Genomic DNA, 12,122 nt, shown 5'->3' with positions numbered 1-12,122 from the left:
GTCATCAAAATACTTCCATGTTAGGAGTAGAACATTGGAGATTGAAATTTCGTGAAGAGAAGAAGAAGATGATGAAGTTTGGTTGGTGGGGAACTCAACTGCGCGGTTATCAGTGCCCATACAAAGTCCCAATCTCACCACATTCATGAATGATGATGAAATGATGAGGACAACACAAACACCCAGTCTCGTGAAAAGATCTTGATGCAATGACTTGCATATTGTATCCAAGACACACTCTCCTTAAATCCACAAGCCCATAATTTACAGGAATTGCATGACCTGTGCATAGACATTTGTGCAACATACCTCCATAGCTCAACCAAGGGCTTGTTGAATCCGTGCCATACAGAAGTGGTGCTTTATTGCAGTCCAGAGATGGACCAGCAAGCTATTAAGCATGTGATCACAATGATATGGTTTATCAAAGTATGTTTGCCCATTGCCATAAAAATGTATTATGAGACCACTACCTGTTTCTTCATTTACACTTTCTGATATGAATCTGATGACTTTTTCCTCGCTCAGTAGACAGTTCGAACAATAACAGAAGACAGTGAAATAATATAATTCCGGTTATTATAAAAGAAATTTTATTTTATAAAAAATATGAAAATTACAATCTCTTTACACTGTTGGCACAATGCATAAAAATACCTGTTTAACAAGATTATAATCATTAAAGTATGAAGCACAATAAAACAATTATCACAGATGAAGTAGGTAAAACATACTCTCATAATCATAAAAAAGATCAAAAATGGTATAAATTCATCAACATTTACATGTACCACTACAGCTCTGTGGTGAAGAAGGTGCATGTGCACAGTGCACAAGTTATGAGGATTAAATCTGTACCTTCATAGAAGTTAATACCCATTTTTCTTCACAGATCTTCAGTCATTAAATTTTTCTTGTCATCAGCATTTAAAACACTAAGAACGTAACTAAATATATCAGCCTTTTTCTCATCTTCTTCACTGTGGCACGACAGATTGAGCTGGTTCACAATGTCTTGCAATTTTGTAGCTATACCAGCTGATTTCATGGTTATTTTAGCCTTCTGATTGTTAGCAGTCACAGCCCATACCATTAGCACAACTAAATATTTTTGTTCTAAACTCCCCTCAGACAGCTTATTGAATAGAAGTTTTATGTATTCACCTGTAAAGAAAAATTCGATAAGTGTCATGCATTGCAAAATATATCAAGGAAGTGATTTATTGCAACACCACAAAAGAGTAATTTGTGACTGCATTTGTTAAATGTAATAGGAGTCTGGCTGTGGTAACAAGTGCAGAAAATATTGTAAAGTTAGAAAATGATCTCAGAAAAGGAGTGCAAAAGTCTCACTAATATGAAATTTTAAAGATGAAAAAGAGTGATGTAAGTAGTGATAATATGATCCTAAACATATAAGATGTTTGAGTTTCTTTCTGAAACACTTCACATAGAAAATAGGAAGATCCAAAAAGTTTACTGAGCAGCCTTCCATTAGTAAAACTGAATGCTGACTTTAACATCTGCAGATGTTGTTTAAGAAAAGCATATTAGCAGTCTGGTGCCAGACAGGAATCTAGGAATAGAGGTGGTCAGCACTAAAATAAAACTCACTTATTACTCGTGGCCTTCACAGCTGTTAGGGAGTTGGTTAAGAATGAACTTATGGCTTGTGCACAAGTGCTCATGTGCAAGACAATTTGGTCATACTCATAGCAGAAGGGAAATTTCTGAAGGAAAAAAACTGCATGCATGACAAGCACACAAGTAGTGAAGTCATTATTTCATCATCATATTTTCAATTTTGCATTTTCTTGTGAACTTGTTTACAAACAGCATAGTAGTTTTCATTTGTTAAATATGTGCCTGTAAGGAAAATATTTGTCCTGTTTAATAATCTTCAATACATGAAGTTATTTCATGAGTTCAGTGAGTAGTCCTCCACATGTGACATATGAGTAATGCTTTGCATCCCTCTCTCTGGCACTAAACATAGCCCACTGAACCACTATATCCATTTCACTGTCCACCAGAAATTAAAAATAACATTAATAAACATTTGTTCTGTTGAATACAGGTCCTACCTCTTTCTCTTACCTATTTAAAACTTTGAAGCTAACTTCTTTTATAACTAATGAGAAAGGGAAAAAAAAGCAGAAATGAAAATAATATTATGATTATTCCCATTATGGTCACAAAATGAAACTTGGTGAAAAGTTGCTTCAGTAGATAAGAAACATTATTCAAGTTTTTTGATGAAATCAAAGGAACATGTTTTCTAAATTCAGTCTCAAAATTTATTATTCACTACAGCTTCCCTTTTCACTGACATCTGGCAATATTCCCAAACATTTGGCCATAACTGAACTCTACAGCTTGATGTGGAACAGATATTACTTAATTTAAATAATACAATGAGCATAATTTTATCATATCAGTGTTCACAAACTAAGTGAGTTGTGAAAATAAACTTAAGTACTCTAATTTCCAGAGAAAGTAAGAGAGAAGAAAGAAAACTCCAGGAAAATCTGATAACTTTGGATTGGGCACTTTGTTCATCTGACATTAAATGATGCAAAGTCTTAATAAAATTAAGGAAGTAGTTGCTTGAAATTATTCTTGCTTATCATGGGCCAGTTGAGCAGTATGTACATTCTGTGTGGTAATATTCATAGAAGGTCCTTCTTAGTAGTCATAGCACTGTAACAAATGGTACTTGAGAGTCAAAGAGTCTAACAAGCTCTACAAGCACAGAGTAAAATTGCAGAGTTACTGACCAATGTCAATCACCGGCTCTTCCCACGTTGCACCTCACAAGGATGTCAGCGACTTCGCGTATGGAACAAGGGTGGGATGAGCTTAAGAGCAAGTATGAAGGCTGAGATGCCTGGATCTACCCAGTATCTGAAAGTATACGAGGGGCAATATAAAGGGAAAAAACACTAAAGAGTGATTCTGACTGTCCTTCTAGATGGCTGGGAATCATTATTATGAGTATTTGGCAAAGCTGATACCTCTTTGTAAGTCCAAATTGATCTCTGTGTTTTCCAAAACTTATGTTAATGTATATCAGTGCAATGCCTACATGTCTGATGAACCTTGTAGCTTATTTTTTTAAAAAAAAATATTTGTGTCCTTACATTCATAAGGAATATGCTCAATATAGCTAATGGATATCAATATTCAGAGCATAATCATTTCTGATGAGTTCTTTGTCATTTATGTTATTCTTTTCTTTTAGAACTTACAAATCCAACAGTTCTGCCCACTTCACCATTGTTACCACATTCTTCAAGGGATGGCATTTCTTCTCCACTTGGGTTAATATATAGTGTATTCAGAAACAGTCTGAAAGCTTGTGTGAGTGTTTCAGGGTAGGTTGTGCTGAGGAATAAACATTGAGATAAAAATTTGATATGTTGTGTAATTTCTGAGTTAATTAGCACTGATGTTAGCAAATCAGCTACTGCTTGCACAAATTCAAGTGGCCTGCCAGATACAATTAATGTCAGTTGTTCTCACAGCATAAATAGTAGTGCTTTAGACTGCTCAGCCTTTGGCTTGGGTTCAATCCTTACTACCATCCCATGCCCAATTTTTGTATCACTCTCTTGTTCAGTTTTAGGAAATCAAACAAAGAATATGTTTGGCCAACACCATCTCTGGTGTGTTGCTTGAATTTGGCCTCACAACAGCCTGATAGTCTAATGTAAATGCTAATTAACTTGGAAATCATGCAATGTATCAATTTTTTTTTCTTCACAAATATTTCTCAGCAGAATGTAGCCTGCGACACCTTTACAAGCTTTTTCTGATCACACTGTATATGACTTTTTATCCAACTCTAGTCTTATTAAGAATACTTAACAATAGGTATTCAGCATACTTGCTTCTATAAATTTTCATCCTCTTTTTGTAAAGGATGATAGTTCCCTAAGTGATTTTTGCCATGTAGTAAAATCAATCTTCTTGGTACAATACACCAAATAGCTCCACTTCCCTGCCAAAAGGATATGCTTGACCTACTTACTCATCACTATTTTCATTTCAATTCCACACATAAAAGTTCCCATTATTTGCTCAGAGGTCTTCTGCATTGACAGGCACTTAAAATAAACCACCTTCTTTGTTTGCCTTTTTGCCCTCTGTAAAATAAAATTCAGGCTGTCTGCCAATATTTTGAAGGGTTGAACATTCAACTCTTCAATGAATTTTTTTAAAGATAGCAACCACCCTGTCTGTTATTTATACATACACTGCTGGCCACTAAAATTGGAACATAAAGAACAAATGCCAAATACATTTGGATGTGCAAATGATCAGCATTTCAGTGCAAAATAGGTAGGTGTAACTCTGTCTGAAGTATGAGATTATGCAGTAGGTTTGTCATTCATAAATCTTATCTGAAGGTCATTTAATCGGACAGATAAAAAAAATCTACTCACCAAGTGGTGGCAGAACACACACACATAAAAGACGGTTGTAATTGGCAAGCTTTTGGAGCCAGTGGTTCCTTCTTCAGGCAGAATGGTTGAAGGGGAAGGAAGACAAGTGAAGGAAAAGAACTGGAGAGTCTTTCCTTCTCATCCTGTATGGAAGTCTCCCCTGACCCACAGTTATGGGTGACTTTCCTGAAACCTACCCCTTTTCCTAGTCCTCTCCAACTCTTCTGCCTGAAGAAGGAGCCACTGGCGCCAAAAGCTTGCCTATTACAACCGTCTTTTATGCGTGTGTTCTGCCGCAGCTTGGTGAGTAGATTTTTTATCTATCCAATTAAATAATTTTGTCAATAATTGATTGTCTTCATTGTTATCTGAATGTCAGTTGTTTGTGAAAAGTTTGTGTTAGGAAGGGGAAACATTTACTAGCACATGTTGGAAATTAACTGCAGCAGCAGCATGGTCTACTGAGACTGCAGTTTATCATTCTGTGATAATGCTGCTCATGATGGTTGGGATCCCATTACTGTCATGTAAATATGACACTGACAGGTTCAGGGGGACCAACCAGGGTATCAGTAGCCCCATGAGGCTAGTGCCCAAGATGACAGAATGTTCACTCAGACATGCAGATCTCATACAGCCATGTCAAGTACCTGTAAGTCATGAAATGGGCTTATTTGCACTTACAGTGGGACTGTGTGGAGCATCAAAGACTGTCAGCATGGAGACCATTGTTCTGGTTTCTCCTGATGTGGCAGCAGAGAGATGTACTAACAGTGACATATCCATTGTCAACAATGGATGAAAGCGGAGCAGGATGTTACCTTTTCAGAGCAGTCTCAGTTTTGTGTCACCATCGTAATAGAGGTATCCATGTCTGGAGGCTTCAAGAAGAATAAATGGTGCCATATAGTACTCATCATCATTATATGGGCCAAGCACATGAAATGATGGTTTTGTAGTGTATAACATGATCGCCTCTGATTCACAGAGCTGGTAACTTGAGTAGCAGCCATTACATTTCTGCTCCTGATAAATGTATACTCTGCAGATGTCCAGCGTGAAATGATGAGACCAATGAAAAGGTTAGTATACCTTATTTATCTGAAGGATACCAGTGGACAAATCAATTTGGGAAAGAAAAAAAAAATCAGACTCAGAAAAAAAGTGTCACTCAAAGTGACACTGATATAATGTCCATGTCCATTCTCTAAATTATCTAACAATCGCTCACATTCAATATGGAAATTGGACACAGTCACACTTTCTAACTTCTCCCTTCACTGCCAAACCCCCCCCCCCCCCCCACACACACACACACAAAAGCAAGCAAACGAATGAATGAACACACATAAATTAATAATAAAGCTGGTATGGTAAATGAAATGATCATGTGCCATTGACGGCAGAGAGGCCCCATGCGGGGAAGGTCGGCCGATAGGTTGCAAGTCTTATTTCAGGTGACACCACATTGGGTGACTTGCGTGTCGGTGATGATGTGACAAGGATGAGGACAACACAACACCCAGTCCATGAGTGGAGGAAATCTCCAACCCAGCCGAAAGGAAATCTCCAACCCAGCCGAGCTGGGAATCGAACCCGTGCCTGCTGCATGGTAGGCAAACACATTACCACTCATCTAAGCAGGCAGATGTTGGTGTGGTATTAACATATAAATCATTTTATACAGAATATGTAGATGCTTACCATGCCCAACCAGACGAGCTCTATTTGAATGGCTGAAAGTAACATTGCGAAGTACTTCTAGGGCTTTAATCTGACACGGCTCTTTGAGTGTTTTAGCAAATACCATAAGTGTATCTAATGAGTCATTTGCCTGAAACAAATAAATATATAAATAATTTGCCTGTCAGGAACACGTATCACAGTTAGAATGTAAAAACTGTATGAATACTTTGTTAAAAATCAACATATGAGTAACTCTACAAACTATCACTTCTTATAATTAAGGGTTTTATTAACTATATCAAAAGAAAAACGTAAATTAGAAAACCAAAAAATTATGAGGCAAAAGGATGGCCAATAGTTACCAATAGGACGCAAAATTCAATGTAGTTGTTGATAGAAACACTTACAAGTACTCCAAGTGACCTACTACTCCTTTCCAAACTTTCCCAATCTCTCTCTCCTTCCTCCATGAAGAAGGTACATACAAGTTCTGAAAGCTAAGTATAGTTTCTTCCTACTTTTTAGTGTTTATATCAGCAATAATAACAAAGAGTATTGTAATATCATGTAGGAGTAATAGGAACTGCATTATAGTATGAAGGAAAGTCACAAATCAGCAGCAGAATTTCACTACCGGTAATATTATGAAGCACTGAAAAGTGCCACTAAAACTATTACAACCATGCAATGTACTAAGAGAGTAGATGGGCCCATGAAAAATTAAAAACTATATGGTCAGTTTACAAAGAATTATCAAGGCTGAGTGTGGAATCTTAACATGTCACATGAAGCTCCTGCTGACATGGTACGGCATGGCTATCAGTGGCCAAGATCAACAGGCTGCAACAGATTATGTAATCATTGAGTTCACAGAGATTCCCACAGGACAGGATATTTAAGTGAGAACCCAGGGTGACTCAAAAAGAAGAGAAGAAATCACTCCTCGGATTTTGACAAGATCAATGTGTTGTTTATTTAATCATTTGATACATCTCTAACTTCTACACCTTCTCAACATACCGTCGTTCGGTTCTTGGCTGACACTACCACAGTTCTTAAATACTATTACACACAGTTGTATTACTAACAAACTTAAATTTTATAGATATTCCATGACCCCTGATAAAACTTTATGGGACTGTTGGTGAACTACTAAATCTGTGGAAATTTTTTATAAATTCTCTCTGCCAACAGCTGATAACTTGAATGAAAATTTTATTTGTATGGGCAACTATGCAGAATTTTTACAAGCTGATGTTACAGGTATAGATTATGCTGTATATGGTTAAAAGAAACTAGCGAGGAGGAAACAAAATCAATATGATTGTTGAATCATTGAAGACTATACTCTGATTTAAACTATTTGTCACGTGACAGGTAACAGGCTATGCAGCTCCCACCACCAACAAAGCAAAGGGAGCCTGGTACTGTTGGATGCCACTCTGTTGCCAACTAGAGCTGTGCTCCGTAAAGCAATGCGCCAGCCAGTCCTCAACGAGCCACTGTAGTGACACATTTGAGTGACTCTCAGCTTCACATATCTTACGATGTGTGATGAAAGTTGTCAAAAGAGGGGCAGACCGCACACTCCTAGGAAAGTGTCGGACATGGTGTGATTATGCACAGTCAGTCATGTGAATTCGTGTATTCCATGACAGAGTGTTCTCAGAGAGAGAGGGATGCAGGGGTGCCTCTACTTCCTCTGGGTAAAGTGGTGCAGCAAACTGCAGCTGCTCTGTAAATCAGTGAATTATCAGCGATAACAATCTTCAAGGAGAAATTGGTGAAGGAAGAATTATGTGAGTCATCTAAACAGGAGACATGTGGGAAGAAGAAGTGTGTCGAGAAAAGGTTCGTAAATCTCGACTCTTTTCAGGAAGGTGTGATTTGTCGTCAGATATATGCAAAGTGTTGGAGGAAGGTGTATCTGACAATCAAAAAGCTACATGCTACCTTTGTAGCAGTGGACCTAATTCAGAATAGTAAATAGTCCTCGTTATTAGTCATGAAAAAATTAGGATTCTGCTACAAAAGCATTTCTGACCATAATTTTTAATGGAACACCAAGATATTGGAGCATGTCACTTTTTTAGAGAATTAGTAGGGAAAAATTCTGACAGTATCATTTGGCTTAATGAAACATGGGTGGATATTGGAGGCAATTTAAAAAAAGTTTGGACAGACGATACCATCAGTGGCAGTATGGCAGCTCCAATCAGCAGAGAAGAAAGAATAATTGTAGCACATGCCAGAAATTCAAAGGATTCCTTCTAATTTTCTGCTGTTATGCACTTCAAAAAAGACTCCAACTACCACCAAGACATGAATCAATACTTTTGTGAAAAGGTTTGAAGTCACTGTGCTTCAAAACTTAATGAAAGACTCTGTAATTACCATGCATAATACTCCATATTGTTCAGTTATACAAGGCGCCCACAAAGGAAATGAAGAAAAATACATTGTTTTCTGGCTAGAGAAACGTAAGACACAGTTTAACAGTATCTTCGCAAGGGCAGAACTATTAGAAAATGTGTTGCAACACAAGCTGAAGAATCTAGTTTACATTGTGGATGAAACAGTAAAAAAATATGAGCATAAAGTGCTCAGATTGCTGCCCTACCATTGCCACTTCAACACAACAGAACTGATTTGGGCCCTGGTTAAGTGTCATGTTGATTCAGAAAATAATAAATTTACATTGACCGAAGTGGAATGGATTTTGTAGGAGACAGTAGAAAAAGTGATGCCAAAAGACTGGCAAAAAGGAGTGGATCAAGTGAAACGAGTGATAGAGGAAGCATGGAATAATGAAGGGGTGTTACAACAGTGTGTCAAGGACTGGATAATATCTGTAACAATAAGCAGCGCCGACACTCATTCTGATTTTGAATTAAGTGTTGTCTTCCCATTGTATGATTAGTATTTAGTGTATAGTGAATGAATGTCTTACTTCCATTAAATCATGTGTTTGTGACTTTATTTTGATCGGTCTCTCTTGATGTTGTGAGACTAAGGAATACTGTTCAGCCACCTCCCATCATATCCTTATGGTAAGTTAGACTACATTTTAAATATATTTCATTTTGTGGAAACTCCAAGATGTTATTTCACATGTGTAATAGTTTTCAGGATATGCAAAGATAAGAAGCGAACTTTTCCAGATGCAAAAATTTCTCTTTTTAAAATAACCAACATAACAATGGCCCTATGTAAAATGAAAAAAAAAAAAAATGACATGCTTAGAGATAACACTGAGAAAAACACTATTTGTAATTTAAGAGTTTTTACTTTTTTTGTAGCAGATTGAGACATTAAACTTCAGACTTCTTACGAGTTAAATACTGAAAACTGCATAAAAATGCCATTTTCAGAAGCATTTATGTATATAGGAAATGTAATGCAGTATGAAAACTTTAAGAGATATGTTGCCAAGCAAGATATTTTAGTAATCAACGGAAAAAAAATCATGGCTGACTGAGCATTGGTTTTTGAGATATGACATGAGAAGTGTGAAGCTATTTACGAATGGGAAAATTTGATCTCTTAAAAAAATTAATATCTCTTTTCCTAATTAAAATTAAGAACAGATTCTTGACATTACGAACAGGTGTTTGTCATGCTGAGAGAGACTATAGAGGTCTACATTTGAGATTTTTTACTTGAGTTTTGGGGAAGATAGAGGCTTTAAAGCAATTTTCTATCTCTGTGGAGAGCGATGCACTGTGGAGGTTGCCTGCAGACTATACTAGACTCAAGAATGCTACAGCTTTAGATCTTAAACATCAAGTGATAACTAGTTTAAATCAGATTATAGTGGCTCACACAAGTAAGACAAAATAGCAATGTATTAAAGATACATTTGCATCATACCCATGTCATGCAGTATGTATTATAGGTACAGGCAATTTTGAAATTCAGAGATTCATTAGTGAAGCCTCTTTATGTATCAACTGCATCACTATCATTGTTTTAAAGGGCTTTGTATCGAAGCCTAGTAACACTTTTCAGCAAACATAAATTTTGCAAAATTCACAGTTTAGCTTCAGGAAAGGAGCATCAAAAGAAGATGCAATTTTTTTAGTTTTTATATGTTGTGTCAAACATGGGGTTGTTATTACACCTGTATAACAGTAGTTTGAACATGTGCTTTCCATACTGATCTTCTGGACTCCATCAACAAAGCTATAATAACTACTTTAAATCCAAAAAGCATCCAAGCAGGTATTCCTTCTTGCTAAGTTGCTGTGACTGCCATCCCTTGCTGAAAACATGCATTGTATCACAATATGATTAACCACAAGCACAATAAAAATAAAACCAACACGCAATGTCTGCATATTTATACCTTCCATATTATTTAGGTTATTATTTTCTTACTACATAAATTACTTTCATTTACAACAAATGTCATGAGAAAATACATTTACCATGAAGCAGTAGTCAAAATGCCTAAGTCCTTGAACATATCTGTCAAAGATGACCATCAGTAAACACCATATATTATTCTTACAATTTACAACAAACTCATGAGGAAATACATATGTGGTGAAGCAATAGTGAAAATGCATAACTCCTTAAACGTACCTGAACAAGACAATCATGGGTGAAAATCTTATATTACTCTTATAAGCAGCTTTTAAGCAATTAATACTTTCTTAAAGACGAGTTACCCCCGGAACATCATTCCACAGTACAGTAATGAATGAAAATACGAAAACTATGGTAACTTAATGATTGCTCTCTCCCCAAGACTTGCAATGGTTTGACATAGAAATGTGGCTGAATTGCGTCACTTTAGGAGTCCAAAAAGGTGTTTTATGCAGTTTAAATTATCATAAATATGGACACCTAAAAATGTTGTAGTTTCAACACTCATTATTACTTTCTAACTATGTGTTACATTTATTAACTGCGTTAATACATCTAGGTACGAAGAATTAATTTTTTTAAAATTTTCAAATTTTATTTTACTTCATTTTATTTATTTATTTATTTAAATTGGGAGTGAAACCATCTACAGAAAATCACACAATAATACTTTTAAGAACATTATTCACCATGTCTTCTGTTGCTAGATATACATTTGGGTTGATTACAATACTCAGGGTGTACATGTGGACACACACACAAAAAAGCTGGAATTCTTGGTTAAAAATACACCTTTTCCAGGGCAGAAGGACATTTTTTCAGTGTTAAGTGATAATATTTCCCCTCAGAGCTCTAAAACTTATCAATCCATTGCATGGTAAAGGTTTTATACACCAGTGCAGAACTTCCCAGCACTTTAGGAAATGAAACTCACAAAAAATAACATGGTTCTGAAACATCTATGATGTGTGGCAACATGTACACTGCATATTTCTGTATTATGAAAGTATAAATACCAATTCCACCAAACACAGCAGGTTGCTTCCAAAGCACTGAAACCGAGATTGCAATGTGCTTTTGTCAGCCAGTCATATCTCACATCACATGATCTCACCGGCCAATAACAGCATGACTTAAGAAACATGTACAAATAAACTGGCTACAAATTAATGTTTAAACAATGGAAAAATCCAGGGTGGAATAATGATAATACAAAGAAAAGGACAGATTGCTACTCACCATATAGTGGAGATGCTGAGTCACAGATTCACTGAAATTAGACAAGCACGCAAATGCAACTCTCGTACGTACACACATGACCACAGAGATTGTGGTTGCTGAGGCCAGACAGCAAGCAGCAGCACATGGTGGGAGAGCAATCTGGATGATGGGGGTAAGGAGGTGGCTGGGGTGGGGAGGGTTAGGGATGGCAGGATAGGAGTGGAGACAGTAAAGTGTTGCTTTTGAGGGTGTACAGTGACGAGGTGGAGAGAGGCTAGGGCAGCTAGATGGGGGAGGGAGGGGAGGGGAAGCATAGAAAAAAGACTATTGGTGTGCTTGTGGAATGGAGGGTTGTGTAGTACTGGAATGGGAACAGGGAAGGTGATAAGCAGGTAAAGGACA

The 12,122-nt window shown here is 36.8% G+C and overlaps 1 protein-coding gene across 1 annotated transcript in view; it reads right to left on the bottom strand.

The window, feature by feature from the left end:
- Positions 1-631: 631 nt before the first annotated feature.
- The window catches only part of LOC124795380 (rotatin), a 395,098-nt gene continuing 383,607 nt past the window's right edge, over positions 632-12,122 (bottom strand). Inside the window, exons 30-31 of the mRNA XM_047259395.1 lie at positions 6,150-6,279; positions 632-1,164 (exon numbers count right to left, since the gene is read on the bottom strand). Coding sequence (XP_047115351.1) covers positions 887-1,164; positions 6,150-6,279 — 408 coding nt within the window. The 3' untranslated portion in view covers positions 632-886. The remainder of the gene's footprint in view (positions 1,165-6,149; positions 6,280-12,122) is intronic.

The sequence above is a fragment of the Schistocerca piceifrons genome, chromosome 1 (genome assembly GCF_021461385.2).
Source record: "Schistocerca piceifrons isolate TAMUIC-IGC-003096 chromosome 1, iqSchPice1.1, whole genome shotgun sequence".
In the NCBI taxonomy this organism is placed as follows: domain Eukaryota; kingdom Metazoa; phylum Arthropoda; class Insecta; order Orthoptera; family Acrididae; genus Schistocerca; species Schistocerca piceifrons.
The sequence above is the reverse complement of the archived record's forward strand: the minus strand, read 5'-3'. Positions and strand labels throughout refer to the sequence as shown.